At 44.6% G+C, this 25680-nt stretch overlaps 1 protein-coding gene across 10 annotated transcripts in view; it reads right to left on the bottom strand.

Annotated features, from left to right (window-relative positions):
* The window catches only part of CHD6 (chromodomain helicase DNA binding protein 6), a 201299-nt gene that overhangs the window by 128835 nt on the left and 46784 nt on the right, over positions 1-25680 (bottom strand). For 4 of the 10 annotated variants that reach the window (XM_061437608.1, XM_061437611.1, XM_061437607.1 and 1 more), the window contains 3 exons: positions 24199-24398; positions 17097-17153; positions 2638-3158 (listed from right to left, as the gene is read on the bottom strand). In XM_061437608.1, coding sequence (XP_061293592.1) covers positions 2638-3158; positions 17097-17129 — 554 coding nt within the window. In that variant the 5' untranslated portion in view covers positions 17130-17153; positions 24199-24398. The other 6 variants (XM_061437613.1, XM_061437612.1, XM_061437610.1 and 3 more) reach the window with 4 other exon arrangements.

Consider the following 25680-nt stretch of genomic DNA (forward strand, 5'->3'; position numbering starts at 1 on the left):
CAGTCCTGAACCGGACCTGGGCTACATGGAGGAGTTCCGTGATATCCACTGGTCAATCTTCCACTGCTCCCGTACCAAGGGAGGTGGAAAGCCTCCTGGATCTTGTGTACATTTCTAAAGGGATAACCAGCCCAACTTGTCAGCATTTTCTCAGAAGGTATCTCCTGGATTTCTAAACCTCAAGAGCATCTGCTGTTTTCTCAGTTAGCAAACTCACAAGCACTTATCCAACTCATGTATATTTTATATAGCCTCATTAGGTAAAAATCAATTCCCTTAACATTGCTATGCATACATCTGACACCCAACCTTGCTTTGTCTTCCCTGATGGCTCAGTGGTAAACAATCTTCCTGCAACGTAGGAGATGCAGGTTTGATCCCTGGGGCGGGAAGATTCCCCGGAAGAGGAAATGGCAGCCCACTCCAGTATTCTGGCCTGGGAAATCCCATGGACAGAAGAGCCTGGCGGACTTATGGTTCAAAGAGTCCCAAAGAGTAGGACATGACTTATCACACATCCTGCTTTGTGAAATGCCTCCCCCTCGTTGCCCCAAACGGAATCTATGACAATGTCTATATACTTGTTGCCTTGTCTCACAAAGAGTAAACATGAATTCCTTTAAGAAGTTGATAAAATTACAAGCACCAGAGACCAGTGACTAAAGTGAGCCTGATGCCTCTGACTTTCTATTACCTTCTAAACACAAACCAAACTCCTTATTAGAGCTCTCAGACCCTCCCACCCTGATGGCCTTAATTCTAAAACATCACCCTGGAGGATTCTTTGCTGCTTCCTCTAATAACCAAACTCAGTCACACCACTGGCTCATGTCTGAGTCTCCCTCTTCACAAGTAGCTACCCTGCAGAACCATTTCAGCTTCTCCAAAATAATCTGGAAGTTACTGGCAGAAGATAGAAACTCAACTCGGATACCCCCGCCACAAGCCACTCCACCCACATCAGAGATGAGCCTAGGTTCACTGAGAAAGTGGCTCAATGGACTTCTGAGGTAGCTCAGTGGTAAAAAATCCGCCTGCCGATGCAGGAGACTCGGGTTTGATCCCGGGATTGGGAAGATTCCTTGGAGGAGGAAATGGCAACCCATTTTAGTATTCTTGCCTGGGAAATCCCATGGACAGAGGAACCTGATGGGCTGCAGTACACAAGGTCGCAAAGAGTCAGACATAACTGCGCACACACACAAGTTGCTCATTAGTCAGACTCCTGATTTTACTGACTTCTCTTGACCTTCTGAGGAAGTTAGTTTATGTCCATTTGCTGTGAACTACATTCCTGGGATCCCACCCAAGCCTCTGTGATAAACAAAAGGTAAAATCCCCTGCCAGGGAGAAGACAGTACATATTATAAGGCAGCTTTAACTTGGATTAGACAATTACCCATCTGGTCCCAACAGACTGTCCTTCTGAAAATGAACCGAACCATAAAATAAATTCTGAGTTGTGGTACAAGGCATTCTAAAATGCTTTCTCTCTTTAAAACTAACGTCCTCTCTGCCTGACCCTATACAGGACTGATGCCCCCATTAGCTTACATCCTGTTAGCAACTGAATCAATTGCTGCACCTTTAATGGGTGCTCCCCGTCTATACTCTGCCTCGGCACTTAGAACTTAAATTCCCCTTAAATATAGAGGAGTTTTGTATGACCTCAGAAAGTTTAAATGTTTTCTACCAAGAATTTAGAAAGAGAACAAAAGACATCACATTTGCATGCACGTGTGCTCAGTCGCTCAATTGTGTCTGACTCTTTGTGACTCCAGGGACTGCAGCCTACCAGGCTCCTCTGTCCATGGGATTCTCCAGGCAAGAATACTGGAATGGGTTGCCATGCCCTCCTCTAGGAGACCTTCCTGACCCAGGAATCAAAGTCATGTCTCCTGCACTGCAGGAGGATTCTTTACCCAGTGAGCCCCCTGGGAAGCACACTTTTGTACAGCGATGACAAATATTTAGCTCCCTGAATAAAGAGTATGTTTGGATCCTGACAGGATCTCTAGCCAGGGCCCCCTGCGGTCACCTCCAACAGCCAATGTGTCCCCACGCCCTCTTTTCTCTAGACGGGTCTCTACATGGGTCCCTGTGGTCTGTCTCCTCTGGTCTCCCTGACTCACCATTTTCTGAGCACCTGCTGACATGTCAGGCACTGCGTTAGATGCCGAATGAGAGACGCGGACCAGGGAGGCGCCAGCACTAGACGGCTGGCAGCCAGGGGGTCTAGGCAGTCCTCTGTCTGGAGCTCTGCACACATCCCTGGCTCTCCCAGACCCCCAGCACCGACCCGGGGTCTGTGCACGCCTCACCCCCGACAGCTGCCCCTCTGCTGTCTACATGGCTGCTGCTTCCCGAATCACTGCCCACCCCATACACACCTGTGACGTCCCTTCCCCAACACCCTGCGTGTGCTCACATACTTTAATTCTTCTTAATCCAAAAGGAATGGCAAGAAATGGCAGGCACGGTATTAATTAAGGCTATCTTTCTCTCCTCAGGAGGTGAGGAGGTGGGTTTACTTTGGCTCAAAGTGGGGAAGCTCTGTCCAGGGGCTACAGCCTGGCCATGGCCAGCTGGGCTGTGGACGCAGAGCCCAGGGCTGGGGGCGGGAAGAAGGGGACGCACCTGGCCTTCCTGGACTTGGTCCTGGCTGCAGCGTCAGGGCCGCCCCTCTTCTCTTTGGCCTCCCTGGGGCCCGAGGCCTCGCGGGGCTTCCGCGTCTTCTTGGTGCCGTCCTTCTGCTTGGGCTCCCTGGGCTCCTTGGCCTTCCTGGGCTCCTTGGCCTTCCTGGGCTCCTTCAGCTCTCTGGGCTCACGCTTCCTCTTTGGCTTAGGCTCCCTGTCCTTGCTTCCCTTTGCTGCCCCTTCGTGCTCCCCTGGATCCTTTTTCTTGCGTTTCTTCTTCACGCCCGTGCCTCCTCCACCACTGTCCTCCATACCGTTATGGGACGCCGTTTTCCTGGGGAAAAGGGGCCCGGCCTCCTCTTCAACGTCGTACAGCTCCTTTGGGGCTGGACAGTGACTGGCAACATCTTCGATTTTCTCCTCCTGGTCAGTGCTGTGGTCAAATGGGGAGGGGGATGTATAGTCAAAATTGACAGAGGCATCAGACATTGGGGAGTGATTCGGAACTTTTAGACTTGACAACTGCAAGAAACAGAGAAAGAGACAAGCATGTTATTCTTCCACTGCAAGCTTCACACAAACAGTGACGTCAACTGTGAATGCATGGATCTGTTCGGCATCTCCTGAGTGCCTAAAACGTGGCAGTTCCTCCTCTGCTTAGCCATGGGCATATAGCGGCAAACAGGACGCTTTATTGAAAATATCTGCCTCTGCTTGTGTGGAGCAAGGTCCTGGTGGACCAAGTTGGTGTTAGTATATTATGTAGGAAATGTGTATGCCAAGATCTGAAGGCTTTCCATGTTTTACAGAAATCTGAAACACCTTTTTCAACTCCAAGTCTAGAACCGCCAACAACAGTGGTCTCCCACAAAATACCTGTAGATGCCACTGTGCTTATTCGCTCAGTTGTGTCTGACTCTTTGTGACCCTACGGACTGAAACCCACCAGGCTCCACTATCCCATGGGGATTCTCCAGGCCAGAATATTGGAGAGGGTTGCCATGCCCTCCTCCAGGGGATCTTCCCAACCCAGGGATCAAACTCAGGTCTCCCACACTGCAGGCGGATTCTTTATCGTCTGAGTCACCAGGGAAGCCATAGAAGCCACTAGCGGACGCAAAACCTGGGCACACTGCTCCAACCCAGAGTGGCATTTATCATGCTAACACACAAAGTTACTGGCCAAGTGTGCTCCACGATAAAGCTGATGTCAGCAGGGTGATAAGGATATAGGGTCAAGCTCAATGTGTGAGATTTATTTCCCCCAGTCTTCGCTCTCACGTATCATCAAGCAGCATCAACATTCAGCTGGTTTGACTTTCAAACAAGAACACCTGGTCACTCAAAACTGCACCTTTTCTTTTTCACTAAAAACAGTGTTCTGTATGATCATCTAACCTTGTCACCAGACTCAGCACCAGATAACCTCTGAAAGTCACACAGTCATGTCCGACTCTTTGTGACCCCATGGACTATACAGTCCATGTAATTCTCCAGGCCAGAATACTGGAGTGAGTAACCTTTCCCTTCTCCAGACAATCTTCCCAACCCAGAGATCGAACCCAGGTCTCCAGCACTGCAGGCGGATTCTTTACCAGCTGAGCCACAAGGGAGTAGCCTATCCCTTCTCCAGGGGATCTTCCAGACCCAGGAATCGAACCCAGGTCTCCCGCATTGCAGGCAGATTCTGACCCACCAGGGAAGCCCGCCAAAGATAACCTTTGGCCACTCACAAAAAAGCCAGTAACTGTACAGGAGCGTGCTTTACTGTAACAGATGCCTTTAGAAAGTAAGTGTCACAGGTGCTGAAGGCAGCCCTAAAAGGGACATTTCAAAGCCGATTTGGAGCACTGCCAAATAAACGTGCAGCCTCCTAACACTGCTTTTAAGGAGACATCCCTTTGGAAGCAGAAGTTATGTCTCATATTTTCAGGAGTGGTGTCACAGAGAACATCTGTCATTTCATAACCACGCTAAGGTTGCCAGTAATCTGACAATACACGGGTGCTAGTTTCCGGAAATAAAGAAGTAACTTACGGAGGACCTGGAAGAGACCAGCAGGCCTTCTAGGACGGTTACACCACTGGATGATGGCTTAGCATCGGCCCCACTTGTGAGTCGCCTGCTCTCTTAACAGGAGGCCTGGCCTGTGCCGAGGGCACAGACACTTGCCAGGTGGTGCGGTTTCCCTCTGGCCTTCTGGTCACCCCGCCTCTGCTCAGACTTCCTGGCCCACCCTGGGAGTGATGGGGTGCAAAGCCCAGCTGCTTATTTCCCTTTCGTTCTTCCCAACTCCCTTTCTTAGCCTGATATTCCCAAACACAACACTGAGAATCCCAGGAGATGATGATGAAAGCAAAGGAGGATTCTTCTGGATTTTTATCATAAACACAGTTCAGGGTCATAAACAAGCCTAAATCTGGAGGGAACTGGTCATTCTGGCAGGACTCACTACTTGGGGGGTGAGGCTGGGGGGACAATTCAGTGTCACTACCTCACTGCTGATTCAGTATTTAAGATGGTTTAGGAAAAAGAAGAGCTAAGTAAACTTCAAAGAAATTTAAATCAATCAACTGTAAGAAAGTGATTTAGATGGTAAATTTTATGTGTTTTCCATCACAATAAAAAGACAAAAAAAAGTAGGGAGGGAGGGAGAAAGTGAAAGAAAGAAAGAAAAGACAGCAAGAAACTCAATGGGTAACACACCCAGTTAAGGCTGGGATCCTGTGAGCACCTTACCATCCCTGGGATGTTACTAAATTCTGTGCCCGGGACACTCGGCCCTCAGGGAACAAGCTTTTGCTTAGCACGCAAGGGTGGACACACTGAAAAAGGCAGAGACACCCAGGTGTTTATTCAAAGAGACTAAAAGACAACACATTGAAGACCTAATTCTACCAAGGCAGTTCTCTGAAGCTCAAAGTGAGACCCTCTCCTCAGTTCATACCTCATGTTAAGGTCTCTCTTTTGGGGGCTCTCCAGAAAGCTGAGCAGGTAGCTCAGGCAGGTGTGGTGGTACCTAGGTATTCAATCACTAGGCTGTAACAGTAACAGCAGCCAGAGCTACTGAACACACATCAAATGGAGACATTCAGAACTACGCAAAGCATGTTTCATGACATCGCCAATCTTTTTCAACAACCCTGCAGGCTTCTTAGCACAATGATGTCTATTTTGTATAAGGGGAAAGGGAGGATTACTAATTGATGCTAAGTAACGTGCCCAAGGCCATACAACTAATGGCCAAAGGAGCCGGGATTGGAACTCTCTAGCCAAAAGCTAATGTTGGTTTCACTGAGCATTTGACGACACCCCAGGGAAACAGACCACCAGTCAAGCATTAACTACACTCGGTCAGAAACCCTAAATGTGACAGTGTACTCAATCGCTTTGGGAGAAGATCAGGTTCTTTATAAAACTAAACACATACTTACCTGATGTCCTAGCAATCCCATTCCCAGGAATCCTACAGAGTTGTCTAGTCCACCTCTCACTTTACAGATAAAATACTCTGTCTTGAGATTTAGAGTTGTTATTTAGTTGCTAAGTCTGTGTCCGACTCTTTTGTGACCCCATGGACTATAGCCCTCCAGACTTCTTTGTCCATGGGATTTCGCAGGCAAGAATACTGGAGCGGGTTGCCATTTCCTCCTCCAGATCTTCCCAACCCAAGAACTGAACCTGTGTCTCCTGTACTGGCAGGTGAATTCTTACTAATTCTTTACCGCTGAGCTACCAGAGAGAAAAGGCAGTTTGTCAAGATATTTTCCTAGGAAGTGGCACAGCTGGGACATCCTGGAGGGAGAAGGGAAACCCAAGCAAGACATGAGCACAATCAACCAGTGTTTAAAAGGCAGAAGTATCCCCAAAGGCAGGTATTAGTAAGCAAAAATATAAAATTTTAATCTTGCAAGTCAATAATTCCTCAGAAAAAAAAAATTTTTTTTTCAAGAGACCTTGTTGGGAGCCTGGAAAAGATATCTGCTGAGGATTAAAAATATAAGACAAAAAATATTTCTTCCATGTATCTCAAGGTCAGCTGGGGGTGGGGAGGGGAGGGAGGCAAAAGAGTATAAATGAAGTCTCTGTTTCAGCTTCCACCAAGAAGGGCACTAAATTACCCCTTTTGAAAATGGCCTTAAAAGGGACAGACGGCAGATGACCGACTGCAGGAATAGTATCATTTTATATTACACTGACAGCTTAACCAGAATCATGCATCTAGGGAGGCCAGAATGAAGCTGAGAGAGATGGATAAAACACACATCAATGTTAACTCCTAAACCACACTGATAGTAATAAAACATATTTCTTGGGCTCAAAATGAACAATCTACAATATTCCTGGAAAAGACACTTAAAAGATCTGAATCTAGATAAACAGGTTCCCAGACAGACATCCAAGGACAAATCTGGGTTGTTCCCCTGAAGAATCAGGCAAGTCCTTGAAAGTCAAAACAGACTCTAAGAAAATCATCCATGTTACACAATGGAGAGACCCTGAAAAAACTGTGCTAAGTGAAAGAAGTCAGGCACCTTGAAGACCATATATTGTCTCATTTCACTTACATCACACGCCCAACACAGGCAAGTCCATAGAGACATAAAGGGAGGTATATGGAGTTGCCAGGGGTTGAGGAAAGAAAAAGTAGTGTCTGCGATAGGCTTAAGGTTCTTTTGGGGGTGATGAAAATGTTCTAGAATCAGATAATGGTGAGCTTTACACAATCCTGTGAATAGACTAAAACCACTGAATTACATATTTTAAATATGGAATTTATAGAATGTGAATTATATCTCACTTAAAAAAAATTCAATATAAGAATATACTGACAAGGGTCCTCTCTCTTACGTTGCTAACAGGAGTATCAGTTTTTTTTTTTTTTGGCTGCAACACATAGCATGTGGGATCTTAGTTTCCTGACCAGGGATTGAACCCATGCTCCCTTACAGTGGCAGCATGGAGTCTTAACCACTGCATCACCAAGGAAGTCCCCAGTGTTAACTAGTGAAAGCCTTTTTGCAGGGGAGAGTAGCAAAAACACTAAAATTTTAATCATGGATATGCTTTTAAGTGAGCGATTTCTCTTTGAGAACATAAACTAAGGGAAACATTTAGAAACTCCAAAGTTTATATGTAAGAACACCTGATACAGAATTGTTTTTTAATAGAGTAAAAATAAATATCCTATTTAAAAGTAAACACAGGGAACTCCCTGGTAGTCCAGTGGCTGGAACTCAGCGCTGTCACTGCCAGACTGCTTGGGTTCAGTCCCTGGTAGGGGATCAAGCCCTCACACACCACGCAGCATGGCCAAGTGAATACACAGAACATAAATATCTTATTTGTCAATCTTTAGGAAAACGCTTAAATTAATAGCACATCCACATAGAATAACACTACACAGCCATTATTAAACAAAGTTTTAGCTGACATTTAAAAATTTAAAGTTTAAAAGTTAAAGTTTTTTAGCTGACATTTAAAGTTTTAGCTGACAACATGTGGGAAAATAACATATATATATATATACATAAAATCTAATTTTTTAAAATAAGACATCACCACTAGCTTTTTAAAATACATTTTAGGATACATACCATCATTATGTTTGGGAGATAAGACTGTGGGCAAGTTTCACTTCTTTTTCCCAAAACTTTCTCCAAGTTATTACCTGTTTGTCTTTAATTGTTTCCCATGATTAGAAGCTTTATAAGACAGTGACTTTGTGGTGTTCCCCAATATTTTTGTGGCTTATAGTAAAACTCAGTCATGTGGTTATTGGGTGAAATGAGTATTTTCAATTTGAGAAAAAGAAAAAAGTCTACAAAATTGTACATGAAAGCAAAAATGACAATACCTGTGTACAGAAGAAAGAAAATAAACAAAATGTGAACAGTCATTTGAGGCTGTGTAAATTTTTTTTCTTTTTTAATACATAGACATCTAGATTTTCAATAATGAGAATAATACTTTCATGATATTTGCACAGATCAACTTTTCACATGGATGTTTAGCAGAAAAATTTTAAAGACTTGAATGCTAAACAGGAAAAACTGTTTGCCAGACAATTCATGCTCCTCCAAGTCATCACGCTTCAGCAATCGAAGGGAGACTACGAGAGGTGCCAGCTCACGATGACATGTGACTGGGCGCAGGGCATGGTGCCCTCTTCACTGGGGCCGGGCAGGCCCCCGCACACCCTTCACCCAAAAGCACTTCCTCCGGCTTCCACCCGGTGCTGAGCGGCCCCGTGGGGCCCTGCTGTCAGTCTGCTTCAGGGCCGCCCACATTCCTCAGAGAGAAGAAGGTGTTCTGTGTGGTGCTGTTTAGCCGACTCTTTTGCAACCCCATGGACTGCAGTGTACCAGGCTGCTCCGTCCACAGGATTTTCCAGGCAAGAATACTGGAGTGGGTTGCCATTTCCTTCTCCAGGAGATCTTCCCCACCCAGGGATCGAACCCGCGTCTCCTGCACTGGCAGGTCGGAGTCTTTACCACCAAGCCACCAGGGAAGCCCATGCTCTATGTGCAGACTTACTTAATCTAAAGAAATCAGTTAAATATAAAATTAAGCAGAAAAGCTTAAGTAAGTTTGAGACCTGTCTTTTTTAAGTCCAAATAACAAAGGGTCTGTGGACATTTCAGGTGGCAAACCTACTTCCCAATTAAAATTAGAATTGTCTTATATTTTTGCCTTCTCTTTCATCTGAAAGAGTATTTCTCATAGTTACCTGACTGTGGAATACAGTAAAGACAGAAAACCCCACATATCCTTGCCTTTTTATACTGCAGTTGCACTGGGACGCTCATCATTCAGCACAAAGATTTGTGCTGAGATGGCAAGACTCATCTGAGGAGGGAGAATGTCAGTGAGTGTGTGTGTGTGTGTGTGTCCCCTCTGTGTTGAGTTTTTTCCCTGCATTTAGCATATTCATCTGAGGAGAGAGAGTATCAGAGAAACAGAGTGAGTGAGTGGGTGTGTACGTGTCACAGAGAGAGAGAGAGAGAGAGAGTGTGTGTGTGTGTGTGTCCCCTTTGTGTTCTGTGTTTTACCCCTGCATTCAGCATGTTCAATCCTTCTGCACCTAAGAGTCCTGTGCTCTGGGCGGTAAAGCAGCCATTCCAATCCTGTGTCTCTTCTACCACAGTCACAGCTGGTCAGCGCCAGGGGAAGAGCTCAGTTTCAGGGATCTAAGGTGGAAACCTTAGGTATGTAAGGTAGACGAAGGTGTCCAGGAGGCTCTTGGATATACTTTCCAAGGGAAATGTCCAGAAGAGTACATTGGACTGCCCAGGAAGAATGGGTAGAGAGAGAAGAGGGAACAGGGCCTAACCTGAGGAACACCAATGCTTACGGTTCCCAGAGGGGGAAGAACCTACACATCATGTGGGAAGGAGCATCATCAGGTCAGTGATGTAGCGGGGAAAAGGGCAAGAAAGTGCGGCTTCACAGATACCCAAGGATGAGCGCATTTTATGACAGATGCTCACAGGTGTCAAATGCTGCTGAGGAGCAGGTAAGCTAAGAACTGAAGAGTGATCAACACATCTGGTGATGTCATTTCTACAAAACACATCCACCCCAAAACCCTTGAACCTGGTCATTCCCGGTCCCCATCTCTATTTCCACATTAAAACAGGGTACAGGGTGATGTTGGGTTTTTATCTTACAATGTTTCAGGAATCTTAGAAAGTCAACATCTCTAAATATATCTTTAGGCGAAGTCAACCTAAACCTTGTCAATTCCAGGCAGTAACAAAAATGGGGCGAGGGAGCAGGCAGATTATCAAATGTAGATGCTAAGAAGAAAAGAGCAAGAGAGAGGGAAATTATTTGATAAGTGCCTATTTGTTAACAAGTGTTGTTTCTAGAAACTACGAGTTTTATTTTCAAACAACTATGGCCCTAATGGAAAAACCAAAAGTTCAAAGTGATTCAATTCTCTAAATCTGTCAAAGAAGAATGATGTTTGCTTCATCCAAGGCTAGGGGAGGCCTCTTCTAGAATGTTTCTGCGGCATCTTCTAAACTAAGTAGGTCAACAAATACAGAAAAATAAGACTAATTTCCTTCATTTTTCTTCCTGGCCCATCTGGAATTTCACTGTAGGCTTGGGCTACCAGGGCCTCTGAGCCCAGAACTTCAGCAAACCCTGGCCAACTGCACTGCCACACACCAAAGCCCAGAAAGAGCAGGGCCTAGAGTCAGGAACACTGCATGTGCGGACAGGAATGGTGCTTTTCATACACCCTAGTCACAGCTACTCCGAGTATTCAGCACTGTTTTGATATCTGAAGGACAAAATAGACGCCAGCAATGATCATAATAATACCTGATTTTACTAAGGACTGAGTATTCTTGAACAGATTATGTCTTTAAACAGCTCTAAGAGGAAGTATATTATGGTTCCAACTACAACTTCATTTTCTAGAGAAGCTCAGAGAGGTTAATAACTCGCCCAAAGTCACACAGCTCGTGAGCAGTAGACTTGCCATTTGAGATCAGATTTGATGCTTGGTTTTAAGAGCCACTGCTCTTGACTCCTTCACGATGCTGCCTCATGCTGTGGATACACCAAACTTAGAATCAGAATTAGCAAGACTCTCTAAGCACCTCAGCCTTCCCTGGTGGCTCAGATGGTAAAACATCTGACTACAATGCGGGAGACCCAGGTTCGATCCCTGGGTTGGGAAGATTCTCTGGAGAAGGAAATGGCACCCCACTCCAGTACTCTTGCCTGGAAAATCCCATGGATGGAGGAGCATGGTAGGCTACAGTCCATGGGGTCGCAAAGAGTCGGACACGACTGAGCGACTTCACTTTCACTTTCTAAGCACCTCTACTTTATCTCCATCATCCACTGCCCAGCACCACTGTATCTCCCTAACCTTTCCCCAGAAAACCATTAACCCTTTCCTCTTCTATCCATCTCTCTACAAATCCATTTGTTTCCCAGAACAGAATGGGAGAATACACGAAGAATCAATCAATCTAGCAGAACGCTGAAGATTAAATAAGTGACCTCAGACTTTTCAAAACTACCCAGAAGGACCCCAAGATAAGGGTTGACAGCTACCAGAAGGCCTGCAACCACCATCCTAAGGATGTATCTTGTTAGCACTGGGTACTGCATTTCCTTTTCCCTCCACAAATGAGAACTTTTGATCTTTGGTCACTAAGTGTTATATAGTTTCTCCAAACTTCCAAGATTTCTCCAAAACTGTATCAGTGGTAAAAGGATGAGCTAATTAAGAAACCAGACAGTGAGTTAATGAGAAGACTATAAACTGTATCAACAGTGGAAAGAAGTTCACTGCTGTTACTTCTGCTTCCCTTCATAATGCTTAGAATACCAGCTTTGGGCTAGTTTTTCCCGAGAGTGGATCCCAGTTAAACAGAGGAAGGCAATTCTCTGCAGCTATATCCACACTTGTCAAATGTCACAGATCCTAGATCTTTTGTCACCACTTTGATGTTGGCCCAAGGCCTCGTTACCAGAGCTCCCCAGACTCCTCTGGCCAGGAAAGGAGACGAGGCAATGCTATTCGCTGTTGAAACGTGGTAGTCTTTCTTCCAGGGTTTCCTACATGTAAATAGGTTCAGCGTCACTTATTCGTAGAATTTAAAACTCAGCAGCTTATTTCTGTTTTTAAAAAGTTCCTTTGTGTCTGTCTCAGCTAGTGACATACTGAGTGACATTGGTAACATGAGCTGAAAGAACCACTATGTAATATATAATTATATATTTTAATTAAAAATTGTATCTGTTTAAAATACTTTTTATTTTGGTACCAACAGATAAATGCCATACACGGTAAACCCTAGGATTCTAGTGAGGATGGACCTCGGAGGCCATCTAGCCCAGGCTCCCATCTCCTGGCCTGACACCCAAGTAAACGGCTCTCCAGCCTCTCCAGAGGCAGGGAGCTTACTGCCCACAAGGCACAGGACACGGCTGAGCAGCTCAACTTCTCAGGACGGTCTTCTTCAGCTGGAGCTATCCCCTGCTCACCTGTAACTCTCCACATGTGTCCATACTCATCCTCAGACGAGACAGACAGATACAGTTAACCTCTTCTCCACAAGATCCTTCTAAATCATCCCTTCTTCAGGCTCCATCATCTTAGTCTCGCCTATCATACCTCACGCAGTGTTCCTGTACAGTCACTTTGCTCTGACCTCTCAAGTATATGTTTCAGAGCACAAAATGAATTAGGGCAGTAACAAAAGTAAAAATATGCTAAGGTATGTCCAAAGACCAGTTTGCGAGCCTGTGGATTGCTTTGGTGGGAAGGTTTTTTTTATTTTCATGCTTGGCAGCATCTTGCAGTTCAGGCATCTGTATGGACTATCACCAGTACCTGGAAGAGAAGCAGCAGCAACTGCTCCACTTAATTAACTTTCTTCTCTACCCCACCTAACTTCTAAGTAAGAACCCTGCACTATGCCTCAACACTGACTATGAGGTCTAAATGAAAACCCATCTCACTGAAGCTACGTAATAGCCAGCTGACATATCAAAGGTATTAATGTGACTTTGAAAATTCATGTTGGAATAATTTTGATAAAGAACGTTTTTTTTGTTTGTTTTGGCCACCTGATGTGAAGAACTGACTCACTGGAAAGACCGTGATGCTCGGGAAGATTGACGGCAGGAGGAGAAGGGGACGACAGAGGATGAGATGGTTGGATGGCATCACCGACTTGACGGACATGAGACTAAGCAAGCTCCAGGAGCTGGTGACAGACAAGGAAACTTGGCGTGCTGCAGTCCACAGGGTCGCAAACACTGAGCGACTGAACTGAACTGTTTTTTACTGACATGAAAGCTTACTTTAAATAGTGTTTAAAAAATTAAATATGCAGATTGTTTTATAAAAGAATTATAAATCTGTCCATGTATCATAAATGACAATAGTTTGAGGGTTTGGGGTTCTCTTCAAGTAATATGTTCTTTTGAACAGCAGCATAATATTCCACTGGCCCTGGCTATAATGTAAACACAGACCTACCTCACAGATACTGCAGGATCAGTTCCAGACCACCACATAAAACAAGTATCATAGTGAAGTGAATCACACAGAGTTTTTGGCTTCCTAGTGCATATAAAAGTTATGTTAACAGTATACTGAAGTCTATTAAAATAATATGCAATAGCATTAATTTAAAAACATTTTATTGCTAAAAAAAGTGCTAACCATCACCTGAGCCTTCAGCAAGTCATGTTCTTTTTGCTGATAAAGGGTCTTGCCTCGATGTTGATGCTGTTGACTGACTGGGGTGGCTGTGGCAGTTTACTAATATAAGGCAACAGTGAGGCTTACCACGTCGATGGAGTCTTCCCTTCACAGTCTTCTGTACCTGCAGTGCTGTCTGGCAGTGTTTTACCCACAGTACAACTTTTAAAATTGGAATCAATCCTCTCAAGCCCTGCTGCTGTTTTATCAACTAAGTTCGTGCAATATTCTAAATCCTTTGTTGCCATTTCAACAATCGTCAAACCTTCTTCACCAGGACCAGTTTCCACCTCAAGAAATCACTTTCTTTGCTCATCATAAGAAGCAACTCCTGATTTGTTCAGTTTTATCGTGAGATTGCAGCAATTTAGTCCCATCTTCAGGCTCCACTTCTAGTTCTCCACCAGTTACAGTTATTTCTTCCACTGAAGTCTTGAACCCCTCAAAGTCACCCATGAAGGTTGGAATCAAGTTCTCCTAAATCCCTGTTAATGTTGACATTTTGACCTCTTCCTGTGAATCACAAATGTTCTTCACAGCATCTAGAATGGTGAATCCTTTCCAGAAGGCTTTCAATTTTCTTTGTCCAGATCCATCAGAGGAATCACTATAGATAGAAGCTATGGCCTTACAAAATACATGTCCTAAATAGTAAGATTTGAAAGTCAAATTACTTCTTGATCCAAAGGCTGCAGAATGGATGCTGTGTTAGCAGACATGAAAACACAATTAATCTTGCAGTACAACTCCATCAGAGCTCTTGAGTGACCATGGGCGCTGTCAACGAGCAGTCATTTTTTTCTGAGCAGCAGGACTCAACAGTAAATGATGCTGTAAACACGTGCTATCATCCAGGCTCTAATTTTCGTTTAGAGACTACAGGCAGAGGAGATTTAGCTCAATTTTTAAGGGCCCTAGTAGTTTCAGGATGGCACATGAGCACTGGTTCAACTTCAAGTCACCAGCTCAATTAGCCCCTAACAAGAGGGTCAGCCTGTCTTTTGAAGCTTTGAAGACAGGCACTGACTTCTCCTCTCTAGCAATCAAAGTCCTAAATGGCATCTTCTTCCAATGAAGGCTGTTTTGTCTAAACTGAAAATCTGTTGTGTAGCGTAGTCACCTTCACGGATCACATGCGCTAGATCTTCTGCATAACCTGCTGCAGCTTCTACATCTGCACTTGCTGCTTCACCTTGCATTCTTATTTATGGAGATGGCTTTTCTCCTTAAACCTCATGAGCCAACCTCTGCTAGCTTTATACTTTTCTTGGGCACTTGCCTCACCTCTGTCAGCCTTCACAGAATTGAAGAGAGTTAGGGCTTTGCTGTGGACGAGGCTCTGACTCAGGGGAATGCTGTGGTTTGCTTGACCTTCCACCTAGACCACTAAAACTTCCTCCACATCAGCTATAAGCCTGCTGTGTGCTCTCATCATTGATGTGTTCACTGGAGTGGTACCTTTAATTTCCTTCAAGAACTCTTCCTTTACATTCACAGCTTGGCTAACTTAAGCACAAGAGGCCTTGACTTTAGCCTGTCTCTACTTCCCATGTGCCTTCTTCACTAAACTTAATCACCTTTAGCTTTTGATTGAAAATGAAAGCCAAGCAACTCTTCCTTTCACCCGAACACCTAGAGGCCATTGTAGGGTTATTACGTGGCCTAATTTCCATATTGCTGTGTCTTGAGGAATGGCTGTTTCTTGGGCTCAGAAGCCAGAGAAGGTGAACGGTGGAGGAACAGCCAGTCAGTGGAGCAGTGAGCACACACACATTTATCCATGAAGTTCTGTGTCTCACAGGGGTGCAGTTCCTGGCACCCCAAAACCATTACAACAGTAACACCAGAAATCACGGATCTCAGATCACCGTAACAAATAAAATAGCAATGAAAAGGTCTGAAATATTGACAGAATTACCAAAAGGTGACACCGAGACGTGAAATGAGCACATGCTATTGGGAAAATGGCTCTGTTAGACTTGCTCAAGGCAGGGGTGCCACAAACCTTCCATTAAAAAAAAAAAAAAAAAAAGTAGTATCTGTGACAGTAAAATGAAGCCTTCCTGTAGTCCCCTTTTTAATGAACGCGTAAGTTCTTTTCCATTTTTGCTCTTATAAACAAAGCAGCCATGAAGCCGTACATGCAGTTTTGCACACTTGTCTGAGTATATCCATAGCAGAAAATTCTGGCAGATGGAACTGCATGTTCTGCAGTGTTTGTCTGCTAACTTTTGACTCTAAAGAGCTAGGACAGGAAGAAATCGGGAGTGTAGACAGCCGTTAGACAGCAGATGAGTCAATTATTTCCTAGAACAGGCTGTTTTAGTTTGGTTTCACAAGGACCTATCTGCTGGAGACAGAACAGAGGGTCGTCCTTGGAACCGCATCCCTAGACCACCCTGTATTTGACTACTGAGTGCTCTGTAGAAGCGGAGAGGGAAGTAGGTGGTCCCACTCAACCTCTGTGCACGGGTTCCAGCTGAAGAGCAGAGACTCAGACCTCCCCGGTTACCAGGTTGTCATCAATTCTGTACAAGGAAAACCAGCCCAATTCCAGGAGATCAAGCCTGGTCCCCTCATCTCACCTCCCTGGGCCTCACTGGTTTAGGTCTGTGGGTTGCTCTGAATAGGGAACCACCTAGAACACAGAACTATAATACCAACTGAGGAAAAAGATCTTAGCAGGATGGGAAACACAGGCCACATGTTTTATCAACACCCCTCCCCTCCAGGAAACCAAACGGGGCTGAATAGTTGAGAGGTTCACTATTTTCTGCAGGAGAAAACTTCTGCAGATTGTGATAAACAGGAGGTCTGTGAGAAAATGCTTTCAGTTTAACTGAACGTCGAAAATAATAAATATGTAAACTATAAAGAAGTGAGCACTTCTCTCTTTATAAAAACTTGGTAAGCTATTCCTGGGGGCGGGAAAGGGGGGGAAACATCTCTTTTTCACATAACCAATTTTGAGTCATATTCTGATTTACAGTCTTCATTACATTTATTCCTATATGGAGCTGACCTGAGCACAGTACAAATCTATATATTAAGTCCTTCAGGACAGAGCTCTCAGTTACCATGTGGAGAATGGAAAACACAGGAATCAGGGTAACCACCAGAGGCTGAGAGAGAAGCCACAACTGCTGGCATCTCCTCGTTTAAAAAAAAAGCAAAGCACCAGTGTGAGCTGGATTCACTCACTTAAAAGACAGGTGATCTCTTACCTGCTTCTCTTTCTTCTGTATTTTCATTATCATCTATTAAAGGCAATTATTTTATTTCTGTAAAACATAAAAAAGGCAAAAATTATGTTAAAATCCATAATAAAACATTTCAGATTATCTCAAGATTAGCTGTGGCCCATGAGGAAAACAGAGAATGGAGGATTACTTCCCCAGAACATTTACGATTAGCAATCTTCCAGCCTGACACTCCTGAGAGCCCTGTGCACTGGCCTAAGCCTACTTACTCCTATCATGAGCCCTCATTTTTTGCTCTAGATGCAGCAGAGTCAAAAAAATACTGTCTTCATAGATAAAACAAGCTATAAGAGATGCTGGCGCATTAAATCACAAAGGGAACTGAAAGAGGAACTGAAAATGATGCCATGAGTATATCTGGGGGGTGTGGAGGGGTGGAGAGGGGCTAGAACTAATAAGCAAAGCCCTCATTTGGGGGGGGGAATTAGTAAATAATATCTATAACTGATATATCAGGAAACAGAAATATGCACAATAAAAAAGAGTTAAAGGACTTCCCTGGCGGTCCAAAGGTTAAGACTCCATGCTTCCAGTGCAGGGGGCCCAGGTTCGATTCCTAGTCAAGGAACTAGACTCCATGTGCCACAATTAAAACCTAGTGCAGCCAAATAAATAAATAAATATTTTTAAAAGAGAAAGAGCTGAAAGAGTTAAAACTGGTTTTTCTGAAGGAGAAAGGAGCTGGTATGAGACAGGACAGGGCACTCTTGCGCTTCATCATATGCTGTCCTACATTACTTGATGTTTCAAACCATGTGCATTTTAAACTGACAAAATAAATTCTATTTCAATATCCCATAATTTTTTCCTAATGATTTTATTATACCCATTTTATTATACCCATTCCCAGGCTCCAAGCACAAAGCCACGATGCCACTGAGCTTCTCATAAATGTCTTTTGAGCAGCACAGCCACTGGCTTGAGAGGTCCAGAAGTGCTGTGGGGCATCCAAGGGACAGAAGGACCTCTGTTCTAGGAAACCCAAATGGAGGGCTGCCTGAATCACCCACTCTCACCTCCCCCAAAGACAAACAATGGAAAGATCATAGTATATATATCTTGGCTTCCGGTTCTAGTCTGGATGTAGACACCAATTCATATTCATTGTTTACCTTGATTTCCTGGACATCCCACAGAGCTAGGAGCCCATCCCAGAGGCGCACGATTATCCCTATGATACACTTATTTCTCACATGCAAGTGAATGCGGTATGTGCAGGCGTCAGAGAGCTTTTAGATTAATCCAAGGCAGTCTCACCTAAGTGGGCTCATGGTGTGTTTGATGCAACTGAGAAAAATGAAGGCCTTGGGATTTCAATCATCCGTGGGAACCACAACTACAGTTTAAAGTCTGTCAATTTAGGGTCTTCTTTTCCTCCAAGAGTCAGAAGCATTTTCTATTCAAAGGAGCATACCATGTTACCAGGATACTGCTGCTTGCAAAGAGCACAGCATCCATGGAAGCAACAAGTGGCAAAGTGGGCACAGGCAGGCCCTAGACAAGGGGGAAAGAGAGGGCGGCAGAGAAGAACCGGCCAAGCCAGGAAAAGGGAAAACCAAGTCAGTAAACAGTGCTCTGAAGGTTCAGTGTGAGGACTAACATCTGATGAAACAACGAACTTTCCTCAAGAAAACCATAATTCCTGAGAAATGGCAAGGTAAGGGCTCTGAAATCAGGGCAGTTCAGAGAATCTTACCCTCTGGACTTCAATACAGTGGAGCTGACTCTAGGTCAAATATGTTAGCACAAAACTCCGTCTCCTTTATCTTTCAGTTTTGAGTTATCAGACCCCAGAAAACCAACATTCTCAACCACCACAAACTGCCACAAATTCTGCAATGAAGAAGGAAGTTTGCGAAATAAACTCTAGCTAATAAAAAGGGTATTATCAATAACCAGACATGTAACTCAACTAAAATTCTACCCAACAAAATGAAATCAACTGCTTACAAAATGCAGAAAAAGTCTAGTGCCAAGAAAAATCACCTTCAGTTCAGTTCAGTCGCTCAGTCGTGTCCAACTCTTTGCGACCCCATGAATCACAGCACACCAGGCCTCCCTGTCCATCACCAACTCCCGGAGTTCACTCAGACTCACGTCCATCGAGTCAGTGATGCCATCCAGCCATCTCATCCTCTGTCGTCCCCTTCTCCTCCTGCCCCCAATCCCTCCCAGCATCAGAGTCTTTTCCAATGAGCCAACTCTTCACATGAGGTGGCCAAAGTACTGGAGTTTCAGCTTTAGCATCATTCCTTCCAAAGAAATCCCAGGGCTGATCTCCTTCAGAATGGACTGGTTGGATCTCCTTGCAGTCCAAGGGACTCTCAAGAGTCTTCTCCAACACCACAGGTCAAAAGCATCAATTCTTCGGCTCTCAGCTTTCTTCACAGTGCAACTCTCACATCCATACATGACCACAGGAAAAACCATAGCCTTGACTAGACGGACCTTTGTTGGCAAAGTAATGTCTCTGCTTTTGAATATGCTATCTAGGTTGGTCATAACTTTCCTTCCAAGGAGTAAGTGTCTTTTAATTTCATGGCTGCAGTCACCATCTGCATTGATTTTGGAGCCCAGAAAAATAAAGTCTGACACTGTTTCCACTGTTTCCCCATGTATTTCCCATGAAGTGATGGGACCGGATGCCATGATCTTCGTTTTCTGAATGTTGAGCTTTAAGCCAACTTTTTCACTCTCCTCTTTCACTTTCATCAAGAGGCTTTTGAGTTCCTCTTCACTTTCTGCCATAAGGGTGGTGTCATCTGCATATCTGAGGTTATTGATATTTCTCCCGGCAATCTTGATTCCAGCTTGTATTTCTTCCAGTCCAGCGTTTCTCATGATGTACTCTGCATATAAGTTAAATAAGCAGGGTGACAATATACAGCCTTGACGTACTCCTTTTCCTATTTGGAACCAGTCTTTTAATATATCGAAAAAAAATTAAGTATAATGCAGTAGAGACATCAAAAAACACAATTTCTGATTAAGGTCCACAAACCAGCATGCAAATGATCAGGGCCCAGCGCTGCCTGCAAAGTGGGGAGAACAGGTCCAACTGATCGTCACTGTTGGCTCGTCCATCGTCTCCAGCGTTCTGAGAGCACTCAGGCAATGTGTCACCTAGATCTATGGACTGCGGAGGTTCCGCTTTCAGGAATCCACCCCGAGGCAATCAGCCAGTAGGAAGTCAAGCTGAGAGGAAGCTCAGGGATGGGGTGGGAGACAGTGTGGAAATGCTGTCACAGCAGAGCTTGGCCACTGCAGAGGGTCACTGTTCCCTGGGTCCCCGTCATCACAGGGCCTGGGAAGATCAGAGGCGGCCGATGAGCACAAGCTAGAAAGACTGGGAAGGTGTGGGTCTGACCCAAGTAAGGCTTGACTGTGGTTACTCAGCAGACAGAAGGCTTGGAGGAAAAGAGCTGGGTGAAAGATCCTAAACCAAATCTCACCACCATTCCTCACCAGGTGTTCACACGCGAGACACCCGCACCCTCAGGGATTTTCACGCCATGCAGATAAACCCACTCCATTCCCTGAAAGAGACAATGTGTGTGAAATCCAAGTGCGTCCCAGTGAGGCTGCTATGAGAGTAACTGCTTCAGGGACCTCCCTGGTGGTCGAGGGGTTAAGATTTCACCTTTCAATGCAGGAGGTGCAGGCTGCATCCCTGGTCGGGGAACTAAGATCCCATATGCCAAGGAAAGAAGAATTGCTCGCGTTCACTGAAAGCAGGTCTTTGGCCGCCCTTGCGTTGTGATCGTGAAATCATTTCTAGTACCTGGATGGACTGCCACACACCAGCACGTGGGCACTTCACAAGGTAGCAGCTGGCATCAACAGCATGGATTTGTGTTCAGTAAGCATGTATTGACTTTTATTTCTCCAAATACCATCTAGTATTTTCTCTCTGAGGTTTTCTCTACCTTTTTCCTCTTTGATGGCACGTGTTTAAAAAACACAAAACTACCTAATCTTTTTGTGTAGCTGTATTTTATGCAGCAGGAATAGCGAACGAGATATACGCTAAAGCAGGTCCTTCTGCACAACACTGGAAATGGTTTCACAGCCTCTGCTGCTGTGCTGACATCACCCAAAAGTTGTGATTAGATAGATCCTTTAGGTTCAATAAAGTGCAAATTAAAACAGTAATTTCAGAATCCCACAATTTAATTAGAAGCATAATACAAATATATTCTGAAACTCCTGTGTGGACAAACCAGGAAACTTGAGAGTGTATTAAAAAAGTATATTAAAAAAAAAGTGTGTAACTGGGGCTTCCCTGGTGGCCCAGTGGTGGAGATTTCGCGCTTCCACTGTTGGAGGGCACGGGTTCATTCTCTGGCTGGGGGCCTAGATTCTACATGCCTTGCAGCACAGCCAAAAACAATAAAGATGAAAAAGTATGTTAACTTTTGAATGACAAGAAAACTGGGAGAACTCCTCAATGCATTTCACTGCTCACTTATGAAAGCAGTATTTAATTACCTTCACAAGAAGGTTAGCTGTTAATAATATAAAAAGTAAACAATATAAATATTCCCATTCCTTCTTAACACTCACAGCAAAGCTTACATTAAGAAAAATGGGTGCAGGTTCATTAAGAACATTCTGAAATGTATGACTTTTTCTCTCTCCAGTTCAACACTTCTGCCCCAGCGCCATCTCCCAAGTTCCTCCGTGCGGTCAGCCTTTGTCTCCCCACAGTGCCAACCTCAGAGAGTATCAGGACACAGGACGCACACAAGCCTTCTGGCAGCCTCTGGTGTCACCTGTCCTGGGCTTCCCTCCAGGGCAGGGGAAGCAAGGTGGCCCCCTCTCCGGAGGACAACTAAGCCTTCCATCAGTACTTGGGGTCCATCCTCTCCTGCCTCTCAGCCACCGGATCACTTTGCAGCTAGTCTCTCCTCGTTTCGTTCCGGGTTTCCCCTCAGATGTCACCTGCCACCAAAGTCTTCCTTGACCCCCTACTCCCGCCAACCCCTGTCCCCACCCTCTCTTCTCTCACCCTAATTTAGCTTTTTTTCCTGGCACTTGTTACTACCTGACGTTGTATTACGTCTAGTTGATTACGAACTTATTACCTGTGAGATGTACACACACGAGTGTAAGCTCTGTTTTGTTCATGCTGTACTTCCTGAGTCTGAAAAAGCAATGGGCTCATAACAGGGACTCAATAAACATGTGTTCCACGAAGAATCACTTCCTTCTCTCCGCAGACAGGCTCAACTCTACCTCAGAACAGTAACCATACTAACAAATCCCACACCTGAATCATCACTTCCTTCCGTATTACTTCCCTAAAGCTCCTCTTGGCAATGACTCCCTAGTTAACAAGTCCAAGGCCTTATCCTGAGTTTCTTGCAGCAATGTAAGCTACAGACCATTTTCTCCTCTTAAAATTCTCATCTCACTGGTCTCCTGGAGGCCATTCTCTCCAGCTTTCCCTCTGACTGCAGGCTTCCAAAGCTTAGCTTCCTCCATAGGCTCCTCGCATGATAAGGCCCAACTCTTAAATGTCAGTGTCCCCACGGCTAAATACTCTTTAAGTTCTAACAACTTTACGTGGCAATGTCAATCACATCACTCTAAAACGGGGCAGAGTCAATGATGTGTTAATAAATTCCACATGGGCTCTGAGCGCCACTCAACTTCCAGGCTTCACCTCTACATCAGGTGCGTGCTCAACCACTCAGTCGTGTCGGACTCTGCAACTCCGTGGCCTAGAGACTGCCAGGCTTCTCTGTTCATGGGGTTCTCCAGGCAAGAATACTGGAGTGGGGTAACGTTTCCAAATTCAAGTCCTCCTGACCTCTAAGTGGACTTATCCATCCATATCCTGGCCAGTTCCAATCAGGGATCCCACAGATACCCCCCCAAATCCCACAACTCTTCCAAAATCAAACTCAATGCTGCCTTTACACACACACACACACACCCCCACACACCCACCCCTGCTCCTATGTCTCCCACTGGAGGTCAGAGTCCCACAACCTGCCACCCAGCCCAGAGTCCAGTTATCCTAAAATCCTTCCCCTTCCCTTATCTCCTTCCTCTTTCCTGAATCCCGAGGATCCTCCCCAGTCCACTTTGGGTAGGGGGTGTTTTTCACCTGACCCAGCCTCCTAAGTGTCTCTGTTCTTAAGTGCCTTCCACCCTCATACCATTACCCTCATTGCACCAAGCGTGTGTTTTCCTCAAGTATCTGCCAAATCAGATCATTATCTCTGCAGTGTCTTCAGAAAAGAAAACATTCTTCCCAGCACAGAGCCCTGCATAAGGGATCCAGCCTCTAGTCCGTGTCTGCTGCTCGACTTTACCTTCCACCATTCAACCAACTGTTCTGAACACTTAAAGTTCAGGCTATGCCTCCTTCCACTTCATTCTCTTATCCTTCAAAATTCAACGCTGTGTGTCATGTTCTCCGGGATGTTTTACCTGACTTCCCTAAGCCCTGAAAACACCTCTGAGGAGCGCTAAGCCACAGCAGCTATGCCACCATGGTATCATCTTTTCCCCGTATCTGCGTGCCACCAGCTCCGTGCCTCTGCGCCCTCCAGGAAGGGACTGTGTCCTGCAGCATCAGGCTCAGTGCCTGACATCTGGGCTCATAAAGGATTATCTGTGGAGTAAGGGGGTGAATAAATGGGAAAGCGATGTTTACAGAAAAGGCTTTGAGCTCCTACCTTCTTTATCATAACTGGTGGCCTTTCTTTTTTGTTTCCTGTTTACTGTTCTTTTATGTCCAATCAAATTTCTTAGCATTCATCATTCATGCTTTTTCAAAGTAATAGCTTAAGAATTCAATAATACGCAGCTTAAAACAAAAAATATTCCCCTGAGTCTACTCCTCCCCATTCCTGACTCACTCTTCCCAGGGGTAATCTTTTGATCTATAGCTCTTCCTTCTGCTATGTTTCAAAATATTTCTTAAAAACAGTGATACAAAATTAAGGATAAAAATCATTAGGGTAATCTCAATAGATGCAGAGAAAGCTTTCGACAAAATTCAACATCCATTCATGATAAAAAAGCTCTCAACAAAGTGGGCCCAGAGGGAACATACCTCAATGTAATGAAGGTCATATATGACAGCCACGGGGCTTCCTCAATGGCTCAGCGGTAAAGAATCCGCCTGCAGTGCAGGAGACACAGGAGATGCGGGTTCAATCCCTGAGTCGGGAGGATCCCTTGGAGGAGGAGTAAATGGCAATCCACTCCAGTATTCTTGCCTGAAAAATCCCATGGACTGAGGAGTCTGGCAGGCTGCAGTCCAAAGGGTCACAAAGAGCCAGACAGGACTGATTAACTGAGTGCAATGACAAACCCACAGCTAATACCATCCTCAACAGTGAAAAGCTTTTCTTCTTCGATCATGAACAAGACAAGAATGCCCACTCTCACCACTTCAGTACTGGAAGTCCTAGCCAGGGCAATCAGACTAGAAAAGAAATAAAAGGCATCTAACTGGAAAGTCTGAGAAGGCAATGGCACCCCACTCCAGTACTCTTGCCTGGAAAATCCCATGGATGGAGGAGCCTGGTGGGCTGTAGTCCATAGGGTCACTAATAGTCGGACACGACTGTGCGACTTCAATTTCACTTTTTACTTTCATGCATTGGAGAAAGAAATGGCAACCCACTCTGGTGTTCTTGCCTGGAGAATCCCAGGGACGGGGGAGCCTGGTGGGCTGCCGTCTATGGGGTCGCACAGAGTCGGACACGACTGAAGCGACTTAGCAGCAGCAGCAGCAATTGGAAAGTAGAACCATCACTATCTGAAGACAACCTGATGCTTTATAAAGAAAACATTGTCAACTCCAACAAAAACCCATCAGAACTAGTAAATGAATTCAGTGAAGTTGCAGGATATAAAATTAATAATAGGAATCTGTAGCATTTCTATACTCTAATAATGATCTCTCAGAAAAAGAAATTAAGAAAACATTTGCAACTCCCATCAAAAAGAGTAGAATACCTAGGAATAAACTGAACAAAGAAGCTGAAAGACCTGTAGTTTGAGGCTATCAGACACTGATAAAAGAAACTGAAAACAACACAAATGGATGGAAAGATACACTGTGTTCACAAGTTGGAAGAATTAAAACTGCTAAAATGATCACACTACCCAAAGCAACCTACAGAGTCAATGCAATCCCTATCAAAATACCAATGGCATTTTTCACAGAGCTAGATAGAAGAAATAATCCTAAAATTTGTGTGGAACCAAAAAAGACCCCAAATATCCAAAGCTATCCTGAGAAAGAAGAAGAAAGATGAAAGCGTCACACTCCCTGATTTTGAAGCATACACCGGAAACTGACACAATACTGCCCGTCAACTGTACTTCAGTATCACTAAATTTATACTTCAGTATCAATGAACAAATGAGACTTCTAAAAAGTATACTAATACTGCTATCAGACCTTTTTAATGATTTTAAACATTACTCTATCAGTTTCTTCCTATAAAACAGGAGATGGCAAATATTTTTATAAAATACCAGATAATAAATATTTTAGGTTTTGCAGACCACACAGTCTCTGTTG

The sequence above is a fragment of the Bos javanicus genome, chromosome 13 (genome assembly GCF_032452875.1).
Source record: "Bos javanicus breed banteng chromosome 13, ARS-OSU_banteng_1.0, whole genome shotgun sequence".
Taxonomy (NCBI): domain Eukaryota; kingdom Metazoa; phylum Chordata; class Mammalia; order Artiodactyla; family Bovidae; genus Bos; species Bos javanicus.